At 37.4% G+C, this 12,187-nt stretch overlaps 1 protein-coding gene across 1 annotated transcript in view; it reads left to right on the top strand.

The window, feature by feature from the left end:
- The first annotated feature begins 4,294 nt into the window (after positions 1–4,294).
- ass1 (argininosuccinate synthase 1) overlaps positions 4,295–12,187 on the top strand; it is a 25,947-nt gene continuing 18,054 nt past the window's right edge. The window contains exons 1-7 of the mRNA XM_027136752.2: positions 4,295–4,437; positions 5,051–5,175; positions 8,564–8,632; positions 8,991–9,179; positions 11,500–11,556; positions 11,651–11,725; positions 11,887–11,957. Coding sequence (XP_026992553.1) covers positions 5,074–5,175; positions 8,564–8,632; positions 8,991–9,179; positions 11,500–11,556; positions 11,651–11,725; positions 11,887–11,957 — 563 coding nt within the window. The 5' untranslated portion in view covers positions 4,295–4,437; positions 5,051–5,073. The remainder of the gene's footprint in view (positions 4,438–5,050; positions 5,176–8,563; positions 8,633–8,990; positions 9,180–11,499; positions 11,557–11,650; positions 11,726–11,886; positions 11,958–12,187) is intronic.

Raw genomic sequence — 12,187 nt, 5'->3', positions numbered from 1 at the left:
AGCCTGTGCCTATCTCAGGCGTCATCGGGCATCGAGGCAGGATGCACCCTGGACGGAGTACTAACCAATCACAGGGCACACACACACACACTCATTCACACACTATGGACAATTTTTCAGAGATGCCAATCAACCTACCATGCATGTCTTTGGACCGGGGGAGGAAACCGGAGTACCCGGAGGAAACCCCCGAGGCACGGGGAGAACATGTAAACTCCACACACACAAGGCGGAGGTGGGAGTCGAACCCCCAACCCTGGAGGTGTGAGGCAAACGTGCTAACCACTAAGCCACAGTGCTGTTGGATATTGTAAGGGGGAGTAGTTTCGAGGGGTCTTTGCTAAGGTTCACTATCTATGCACCATAGCACCAGCCGCTTCACCTCCTGCGGGTATACAGACTCATCACCATCTTGGATGAGACAGATGAGCATATTATCATCTGCAAATTTCAGGAGTTTAACAGTTGGGTCACTTGAAGTGCAGTCATTAGTATAGAGTATAGCAACGGGGAGAGGACACATCCCTGAGGAGCGCCAGTACTGATTGTCCAAATGATGGAGGTATTAAAAGCCGAACTGAGGTCGACAATTCTGATTCTGACAAAGAGAATCCGGGCACATGTCCCTGGGCAGTTCAGGTGTTGCAGAATGTAGTGTAGCCCAATCTTGACTGCATCTTTCACTGATCTGTTTGTTCTGTAGGCAAACTGTAGGCGATCCAGCATCTGTTCTGTTTCAGTCTTTAGGTGGGCCAACACCAGCTGTTCAAAGGTCTTCATGACAACAGATGTCTGAGCGACAGGTCTGTAGTCATTCAGTCCAGTGATGGAGGGTTTCTTGGGATGATTGTGGAAAGTGGAAAGCAGGAGGGGACTTCACACAGCTCCAGGGATCTGTTGAAGACTGAATAGCTTCCTTTGGCTATTCTGATCTCTTTTGTCAGTAGGTTCCTGGCCTGCTTATACAGAGCTTTGTCCTCCCCTCTGTAGGCATCTTCCTTGGCATGTCAACGTTTTTTCAGTTTGGCTTTGAACCATGGCTTGTTGTTAGTGAGTTTGCAGAAGGTTTTGATTGGCACACACACGTCTTCACAAAAACCGATGTAAGACGTCACAGTGTCAGTCAGTTCATCCAGACTGTCAGTTCCAGCCTCAAAGATACTCCAATCAGTGCAGGCAAAACAGTCTTGTAGTTCCTGCTTTGCCTCACTGGTCCATCTCTTCACTGTTTTTACTACAGGATTAGTAGATTTTAGTTTCTGCCTGTATGTTGGGATAAGATGGTCCAAGCAGTGATCAGAGTTCCCCAAGACTGCCCTGGGTACAGAGCGATATGCGTCCTTAAGAATTGTGTAGCAATGATCCAGTGGATTTTTCTCTCTTGTGGGACAATTAATATGCTGTCTGTATTTTGGAAGTTCAAGTGTCAGTTTTGTTCAGTTAAAGTCTCCAAGGATAATAAAAAGAGAAACCGGATTATTTTGCTCCAAGCTATGATATTTGGTTTGCCAGATTTTGCATTGCATCACTCACGTTGGCCTTATGTGGATGGAGATTCCGATAAAAATAAATGAGGAGAGTTCCCGTGATGGATAAAAGGGTTTACAGTAAATGAACAGTGATTCCAAGTTTGGGCTGTGAATCTGAATGGTTTAGACAGAGAAGGATTATATTTATATTTAAATCCTTCATAGTAGAGCTTAATAAATGATTCGCATGTCATATGATTTCAAACTAATCAGTCAAAAGAAACAATTTGACAGGTTTTTTTTTCTCCCAACACATTTACATCCTGCATCTATTTGTTCCAAGATTTATTACCACACAAGGCATTCTGGGATTATTGTTAAAAGATGACATTATGGTTTATAATAAAAAAAAACTTTTAGTGACAGAGTAGCAACATGACAGCAGGTTGATGGGTCTAATGTGTGTGTGTGTGTGTGTGTGTGTGTGTGTGTGTGTGTGTGTGTCAGAGGGTCATAGAGAGAGAAACCCTGTGATGGACTGGTGTCTGGTGTAATCACCGGATCAACAGCAGCCATGTCCAGGATAAACCGGTTACTGAAGATGGATGGAAGATAAAACATAATTTCCAGTAGAACAGAACGTTCTGGTCTTCACTGCACCACTGCTTGTCATGTGTTTGCAGCTTTCAAGGGTGTGTCTCATTATGTTGTGTATTGTTTGTTTTGTTTTTTCTTTTCAGGAAACAAGTCTTTATAATAAGAAGTGCGGAACTAAACGGTTCAGGAACACGTTTTTACTGTAAAGGTTTTAAATGTACTTTACATTCAGTTCTAGGTGTAAGGTATAAAATAACAGCAGAGAAGGTAAGTCAGAAAGAAGGAAAAATTAAATATTTATGGGAAGAAATATTATATATATTCAGATAAATCCTCGTAAGTTATTCACCGTATTTTTTTTATTAAATTAAAAAAAAATTAAAAAATGATGTAAAAATATGTCTATTATTTTCTAAATATACTGTAAGAAAATGGACACAAACAGAAAATGATTCTTAATAACTATCACTGAACAGAAAATGATTATAAGATGTCTCTAAAATATTTATTTTTTGTCTAATTATTTTTTTATTTTAATATTCATAATTCTTTTTTTTCCCACTCAAAAAGTGTGCTTGTGGCATCTTTCTTCAAAATATCAATGTTTTTACAATTTAAAAAATAAATGTCAAAAATGTGGTTTATGAGTATTTCTTGATTCTTGGTTTTATTTGATAAGCAACTTTAAATAGATGAAATGGGTTTCTTGTAATCAAGTAAAGAAGGTAGATGTAGATCGATTTAAAAGAAACCACAGGTATCCGGATAAGAACACTGAGAAAATAGGCCACTGACTGACAGCTTAGCATAAAATTTCCTCCTCTTTCATTAAACAGAACTTTTTCTGTAAATGCAAACCTGGAATTTCCAGCTCATGTTTCCTGGAGGAAACAATTGTGATTAATATCAGTGCTATTCAAAAGGTCTTTATCTAACAAAGACTTCCTTCAAGGTAGATTTGTGAGATAAGGAAATGGAAAATATTTTGAACAGCTTGTATTACGAAACAGACTGCTGAAGCATCAAAATTCTGCACCGGCATCAGAAGATGTCTGAAGAATAAGGAGGCCGACAGCCACGTTATAATTAAAGAGAAGGTTTTTTTTGTGAAGGCACGAAGACAACCTGGGATTTCTAGTCTTAACAAAGGTTGGAATCAGAAGGCTTTTATACTAACGTGTGCCTGGGAAGAGGACACAGTCAAGACTTATACAGACCGTCCAAATCTACTAGAAGAGACAGGACATCATGATCCAAGGAACCTATGAGTGAACAAAGACAGTTACAGAACTCCCATTAGAGTTGATCTGAAAATGAAGAAATTGTGTATCCACATGTTTATAAATTACGAGCATGAACAAAATGGGTATAATATCACCATTAATAATATTGGACCTGGAGGTTATGGTTCATGTCCTGTCTCGTGTCACCTCCTAAGTACAAGCTGGTTATGCACAGATACATTTTTAACCCGGGTTAAGGCACATTTTTAAGGCTTATCCGTTACGTGGTAGGTGTTAATAATACGTGTGTTTTGCACATTTATTATTAAGAGAATAATAATAATTAAAAAACCTCAGTTCTCTTCATTAGATGAGGCAAGTCGTGGCCTAATGGTTAGAGAGTCTGACTCGTAATCCTAAGGTTGTGGGTTCGAGTCTCGGGCCGGCCACGACTGAGGTGCCCTTGAGCAAGGCACTGAACCCTGCTCCCTGGGTGCTGCAGCATAAATGGCTGCCCACTGCTTCGGGTGTGTGTTCATGGTGTGTGTGTGTTCACTGCTGTGTGTGTGCACTTTGGATGGGTTAAATGCAGAGAACAAATTCTGAGTATGGTTCACCGTACTTAGCCGCATGTCACTTCACTTTCACTTTCATAGAGAAGTGACACAACTTCTCAATAATGGACCGAAACACGTTTTTGTGTGTATAAAATGACTTATTAATGATTTTTAATGAATGTATTTAAAACATGTATTTAACTGTTCTATTTAATTCATCTCATCTCCAAGGATTATGTTTATAAAAGTGTAAAGTAACAGATCTTACATAGACTTTTTATTAAAAAGGAAGAGAGAAATAATACTGTATATAACCGTAATAAAGTGTTTATATAATATTATTGTAGTGTTAATCTTAGTATCTGATGAAACAAACCCAGCACATGCAAGGTCGATAAAACGTTACATCAGGACACGTACTGAGGGATGTAGGCGTTGCCACGCCCACTGATACTCCTCTGGTGTCTGATTGGCTCGCTTCATGAAGACGCTGACGAAACACCGGCATTTATATAAAGTCCACGCGCTCCTGCTGCTTGGTGTAGGAAGCTTTCGTCTGTTTCTTTACCTATTTGTTTATCTTCGCTTTGGGTGAGTTCTATTTTTTTTTCCATAAATTATCCTCTGTTAGAACTGATGTCATTATTTAGCAGGTCTGTTAGAAATGTTCCGAAAATATAGTGTAGGAGGTAGAATTGCATTGCGCATGACGCATTACACATAGAATTGCATTACGCAGTACGCGTTACGCATATATGTAATTGCATCACGCACAGAATTGTGCACATTGGCTTCAAAACACATACATAAGAGGAAGGGAAAAAATCGTGAACAGCTGTAAATCCCACCAGAGTTTCCTGTTCCAGGTTTTATTTACTAACCTGGATTAAAGTATATTTTTACTTACTAATCCACAGTAGGTCTAATACACAAGGTTTAATCATTAATCTTTAAAAAACGGTGTCTTAGAGCTGGAAAAACACAAGTGACGATCACCATTTCCTTTACAAAGACAATCTTTTGTAGTATTTCTAAATCAGTGAAATTAATTTCATCCTTATCAAGTCAGTGTTTTAAAACTAATGAGTTTTTGTTATTAAAGTTCCAGATTTACTTTATTTTCACGTGTTAAAAACATCATTGTGAATCTGTAATTTGTGATTTCCTGGTTGTTTAAACTTTAATTCTGTTTTCTCTGATTTAGGAAAGGGACTAAAGGTGGAAAAAATGTCCAAAGGTACAGTGGTCCTGGCGTACAGCGGCGGACTTGACACGTCCTGCATCCTGGTGTGGCTCAAGGAGCAAGGCTATGATGTCATCGCCTACCTGGTAAGATCTCACCATGGGAACTTCACCCCGTTTCATTTCCTTTTATGTGATGACACACACTCCATGTGAGATGACAGAAAATATTACTTAAATTCAGAATCATTATGAATCATTCTGTGTGGATTTGGTTTAAGCACTCCTTAAAAGTTAATTGCTTACAGAACGACCTTTCAGAAATCAAGCCTGGTCTTACAGAGACATGTGTGTATGTGTGTGTGTGTGTGTGTGTGTGTGTGTGTGTGTGTGTGTGTGTGTTACTTTTTTAAAGTGAAGTGAAGTGAAGTGACATGACATACGGCTAAGTACGGTGACCCATACTCAGAATTCGTTCTCTGCATTTGACCCATCCAAAGTGCACACACACGGCAGTGAACACACACACGGCAGTGAACACACACCCGGAGCAGTGGGCAGCCATTTATGCTGCTGCACCCGGGGAGCAGTTGGGGGGTTCGGTGCCTTGCTCAAGGGCACGGGAATGTTGTCTTAAAACTTGGTTTTGTGTGTGTAAAGTAAATAAAAATGAAATGTTACAGTGTAATTACTGCTAACATTTATTTGTTATAAGCAAATAAGAATGGGATTTGAACCCACAACCTGTTGGTCATTAGTGTAGGATGTTTAAAACTACTGAGCTGCACTGCGAGTCACAAAGTGGTTAGGATCAACCGTCATCCCAGGACATGCACAATTTGCTACTGAAGCACTTTTCCCACCTGACCTCACCCTTATTATCTGATGATAATCTGCAATACAGGGCTTTCGCTGCTGCTGTGGTTTCAGCAGTGTTTTGGATCTAGAGCTATAGAGCTCATAAAATAAAAAAAAACAACATACATGGCAGAGTAGCAGAAATCCGCTGACTGTGTTGAAGTGCCAGAGCAGCTCATAAAGAAAGCTGTGAAGTGTGAAGAATCCTGATCCCTACATATCACTACAAAGCCTACAGCGACAAAAGCTACACAATTCTGTGTTCATATCTGAATGAGACAGAACAATAGCTTGACGCTTAACCGTAGTTTAACCGTAGAGTAAGTTTACTTTTTTTCTTTTCTTTTCAATTCCGCATACCGCTCGCAACCGTAGGCTTCGTCAAATTATTTATTTATTTTTATTTTTATTTTGAGACCAGTTGAACTTGCAAAACTGCTTTACACAACTTTCTGCTTTGCTGTAAAAAATACTTTCTTTCCTGTAATGGGAGTGTTGGGAATGTTCAACACACACTTGTCCTGACATGCGTTTGCACATGACCTGCAAATAAATAATCATTGACTCATTGACTATATTTATGGTTCTCGCTTCTGGGCAACCCAACATAACCTTATTTTCTTAGGGAAAAAAATATTTGTTTGATGTAATATCGTTGGCAGGGTTATTAATATTTTTGATCCGACGACTCAATGTGTCATGTGTCATGTCTCAGCGTTCACACACCTTGTCGTTAAGCACTTATCCTTCTACAAACCAAAAGCTTTTATTTTAATCAGTGCGTGTGTTAGACCAGAGGGGAAAAAAACAAATTTTTCTTAATTAAAGCTGGGCAGTTAGCTCTCCAGGCCCAGGCGTGGGAAACCTGTGGTGTAAACATTTCCATCCATGTTACAGGTTACATATTAAATCAACATTAGTTAAGGATATTTTTTATGTATTTTGTAGACAGCAAAATCTAGAAACGATTTTAGTTTTATTAATTGTGTGGTGATACTTTATAAAAATGACCACCATATCATCTCAGTGGCTCTTTAAATATTCATTGGAAATCTAGATTATTATTTTTAAATCTATTTTATTAGATAACAATCTGAGATCTGTGTATTTGGAGTCAGTAGGTGGCGTCAGAGGACAAGGGGCGATGCTTAAAAGAAACAGAATCGAGTAATATTTTCTGAGAGATACTGTCAATAAAAACTCTGTTTGTTGGCAATAAAAACACTAGATTCTGGAATAAAGTATGCTGTGGATGAGGTGTTTATTAAAGTCATCATCACCTGAACATCCCATAATGACTCGGACACGGAACAAACTCTTTTCTAAAAGTGTAAAACTTCAAGCCAAACAATTTAAATTTGACTCGGACCAGTAGGGTACTTTAAGTACTTTAAGGTACACTAAGGTACTTACTTAGCTTTTGGCTGTTTGGTGATTAGCGGAAAATAAAACATTTTAAGGAGCAGTATGTAAGGTGCAGAATTTCTGCAACCTTCATATTAAGGAGCTCTGCTTTAAGTATTAGTTGTGTGTTGGCGTATTAGACCAGGAGCATTTAATTTTCAATAAGGGGTGGAGCTCATTTCTGGCCCAGAAAAAAAGAATATATTTAAATCCTTCATAGTAGAGCTTAATAAATGATTCGCATGTCATATGATTTCAAACTAATCAGTCAAAAGAAACAATTTGACAGGTTTTTTTTCTCCCAACACATTTACATCCTGCATCTATTTGTTCCAAGATTTATTACCACACAAGGCATTTTGGGATTATTGTTAAAAGATGACATTATGGTTTATAATTAAAAAAAACTTTCAGTGACAGAGTAGCAACATGACAGCAGGTTGATGGGTCTAATGTGTGTGTGTGTGTGTGTGTGTGTGTGTGTGTCAGAGGGTCATAGAAAGAGAAACCCTGTGATGGACTGGTGTCTGGTGTAATCACCGGATCAACAGCAGCCATGTCCAGGATAAACCGGTTACTGAAGATGGATGGAAGATAAAACATAATTTCCAGTAGAACAGAACGTTCTGGTCTTCACTGCACCACTGCTTGTCATGTGTTTGCAGCTTTCAAGGGTGTGTCTCATTATGTTGTGTATTGTTTGTTTTGTTTTTTCTTTTCAGGAAACAAGTCTTTATAATAAGAAGTGCGGAACTAAACGGTTCAGGAACACGTTTTTACTGTAAAGGTTTTAAATGTACTTTACATTCAGTTCTAGGTGTAAGGTATAAAATAACAGCAGAGAAGGTAAGTCAGAAAGAAGGAAAAAATTAAATATTTATGGGAAAAAATATTATATATATTCAGATAAATCCTCGTAAGTTATTCACCGTATTTTTTTTATTAAATTAAAAAATTTTTTAAAAAATGATGTAAAAATATGTCTATTATTTTTTAATATTCATTAATCGCTTGAAATGAAGACTCAAGCTTGGCATGTTTTATGGCAATGTTGTGAATTAGTTTTTGAAAAGTTTCTATGAAATGATAGAATTATTAAACATGTAGAGACACTTTAAAATATTACAAACTTCACCTTTAACTTTGTGCTTACAGGGAAATTTGGTCAAATACGAAAATAGTTATCAATACAGAGGAATTTCAGCACATTGATAATTTTGTAAAAGAAAGAAATGTACGTTAATGAGCCCTTGTGTTTTTTGTTTGTTTGCAGGCTAATATTGGGCAAGAGGAAGACTTTGACGCGGCCAGAAAGAAAGCGACGAATCTCGGGGCGAAAAAGGTAACGGATAAACCAGTGAATTAAATAAAGTACGAATGAATATTCAGCCAGTGGTTTATTTGGAAATCAGCATGTCGTCTCTTTCAGTTGAATAAAAGTATGAAGAAAGCTGTGTTGTATTAAAATTACAAAAAATAAATATGTAAAAATAAATATATTGCGGTACAAGTTGTGGTAAAATTGAAAACATGTATGTTTTCAGTTGTAGTTCTCATAAACTATTCTTATTATTATTCATAATAACATTGTTATAGTATAGTAAGTAATGGTTTCAAGGTCATCAGCCTCATCCAGTGTGTGTGTGTGTGTGTGTGTGTGTGTGTGTGTGTGTGTGTGTGTGTGTGTGTGTTTGAGACAGGTGTTCATTGAGGACCTACGTGCCGAGTTTGTCGAAGAGTTCATCTGGACCTCACTGCAGGCCAACGCCATCTATGAGGATCGGTACCTGCTGGGGACCTCCATTGCTCGACCCTGCATCGCTCGGCGTCAGGTCCAGATTGCCCGCCAGGAGGGGGCACAATACGTCTCCCATGGGGCCACTGGGAAGGTTAGTGCACACAAGCTAGAGTCCAACTGAACACTTCATTCAGCAGATCAGATCTGAGCTGCTCATTCGGGTCCAATTTTTATTCTGTGTATAAAATTCAGTGTGTATAAAAGTCAGAATTGGCCCCACATGCTGGGTGGAGCTAAATTAACCCGGTTTATTAAACTCACTGACAGTTTGATCGTTATTCGGTAAAATAAACTTAAGATTAACATTTTAGGGTTGTGAGACCACAACAAAGGCAAAAAAAGGTAAATTGTGAAACCCGAAAGGCATAAAATGATAAAATAATTAAAATAAGTTTATTTTGGACTTGCACATCTGTCGTAACTCCGAGCCCGTCTCCAAGTCGACACATCGCAGGGTGTCCTCCTCTCTTAGACTTTATGGTTACTAAAGACTGTTTTAGTTAGACTTAACTAACTCTAATTACTACAAAAAAAAACACCGAGAAAACTCCTCAGACCTGGAAGAGAATGAGCAAACTTCTTTATTGTGGTCAATCAGCCAACAATCTTCTAAGAGAAATTGCCAAGTTGAAAGTAACAAATAAAAACCCCAAAAATTGCATGTCATGCAAAAATCAATCAAAAACAAAAAATCTCACGACGTTCTTGCAAAAGTAAAAAACACACACACACCACACACACGCACACACCACACACACGCGCGCGGGGCTGCCTCCTTCATCTGGCCAGAAGAATTTGACACACACACCTTCACCCCCGAGCCCCAGATATCTTCTCAATATATACCCTGGTGCTCCTACCTCCTACCCTTGGAGTCCCATGGTGCCATATCACCTTATTTACCGGCATCACCTCCTATGTTTTCTAAATACACTGACCTAATTTCCCCTTATTTCCCATCACCTTTTTCCCATATGCCCATTTATGGATTTTCCTCCCCTTAGTTCCCAGGGCCTAGGCATGTGAACCAATGTCTTTTCCATTATACATAACAAGTTATCGCTATGAGCTGTCTGAGAACCCTGGTCTTCTTCATTCTACATAACAATCTATGAGCTAAGGTCTGGGACCCAAGGTCTTCTCCATTCTACATAACAATTTTACATTTGTTATTACAAATGTGCTCAAAAGAGCCTTACTTCCTGGTCAAAGTGGAGGATTAATCCTTTTTTTACAGCTACAATGAGCAAGTTTCCTCATTTCATTTCTTGCTATGATAAAAGTTCTTGATTATATTGGTTATGTTGTATTACTGTTTGTGCAAAGCCCTTGCTGTTATAATGTTGCTTTGTATTTTGATTTTCACTTCCTCACACATTGTTGATCAGAGAGCTCAGACTGACTAAGCCTGACAGCCCCGAATCTGGTTACTCTTACTAAGTTTATGATTACAATAAACATCTTTGGCCTACAACATCACCTACATATGTCTTATGTCTCCAATTGTAATATTTTGCAAGGCCTAATACTTTACATTGGTTATAGTATTGTAAGGAATAATACTTTAATTATTTCTACTAAGATTTTTCACAACACTATTCCCCTCCTGCGAGACTGTAAAGTCTCAGCAAAACTTATGTTGCAGTGTTCTGGACTACCTTGTCATTTCCACTAACCCATATATTTATCTAATCACGACGACCTCTACAAACCTACAACACAGCATTACTCCCCCACAATGAAAACAAAAGTTTTTATTTTGTTTTGGGGTTTTTTTTGTTTTCTTTTACATTTTCCTGAGAAATGTTGGTTCAAATGATGTAAAAACTTTACATTTTACTTGGTGAATTATAATAAATCGTTTTATAAACGATTATCAGTATATAGTTAATATTATAGGAAATATATATATTTACTGTTTTCTATTTGCAGGTTGTATTTTAATCTGATAATTTATTTGTTTTTGATTTTTTAGAAATAATTTAAAATTCATTATGCTTTAAATGTCTTTAAAAAAAAGTCAAATAATTTGATTTAATAATTTGATATAATTTGGTTCATGTTTTTGCCGCTAGATGGAGACAAATATCCTGATCCGTCTGTGTTCTTGTAACTCTGTGTATTTAGTGATTATACATACTTATTAATTCCTATTCTTCCTCTTCTTCCTCTTCGTCTTCGTCTTCTTCTTCTTCTTCTTCTTTATCTTCATCTTATTTTTATTATTACTGTCATTATTCCTATTCACCATTAAAATATGTGTTTTTTTACATCGTTTAAAAAAACAAAAAAAAACAAAAAACATGTTTATATATATATATATATATATATATATATATATATATATATATATATATATATATATATATATATATATATATAAATTAATGATAATGTTATTGTGATTTCAGGGCAATGATCAGGTTCGGTTTGAGCTGACCTGCTACGCTCTGTACCCTGAAGTGAAGGTGAGGACTGGATTCTTCCTTCATGTGTGTAATCTCGGTATCTTCTCGATTCGCTTTCCTGTTTAAATTTAGAGTTTTCTGTGTCCTACGTTAGATCATCTCGCCTTGGAGGATCCCAGAATTTTACAACCGTTTCCGGGGCCGAAAGGATCTCATGGAGTATGCAGAGGTATAAAAAAAATCTGTAGTGATAAATGTTGATTAGGGATGATGATGATGATGATGATGATGATTGTAAACTATTCGATACAAGCCTCAGATACACTCCACTTGCCCCTATTAAATCTTTTGACATTTTAGTTTTGCTCTTTAAAACGATCTCCTTTTCAGAAACATGGTATTCCTGTCCCAGTCACTCCAAAAGCTCCCTGGAGCATGGACGCAAACCTCATGCACATCAGGTGAGATTCTTCCCATTTATCTTCACATTTCATTGATTTTTTTCCCCCACATTTTTTATAATAAGACTGAACAGGACACTTTGTCTAACCTGGCAGTTAAAAGTTTATTTTATATACACAGTGTAGACAATTCTCTCTGGATATTTAAAATAATTTTATATGAATTCATCGTCTGTAAATTTACACTTACAAACATAACTGCAAAAGCAAAGGTCTTAAAACAGATTACA

The sequence above is a fragment of the Tachysurus fulvidraco genome, chromosome 26 (assembly GCF_022655615.1).
Source record: "Tachysurus fulvidraco isolate hzauxx_2018 chromosome 26, HZAU_PFXX_2.0, whole genome shotgun sequence".
NCBI classification, from domain to species: domain Eukaryota; kingdom Metazoa; phylum Chordata; class Actinopteri; order Siluriformes; family Bagridae; genus Tachysurus; species Tachysurus fulvidraco.
This window is presented reverse-complemented; position numbering and strand designations above follow the sequence as displayed.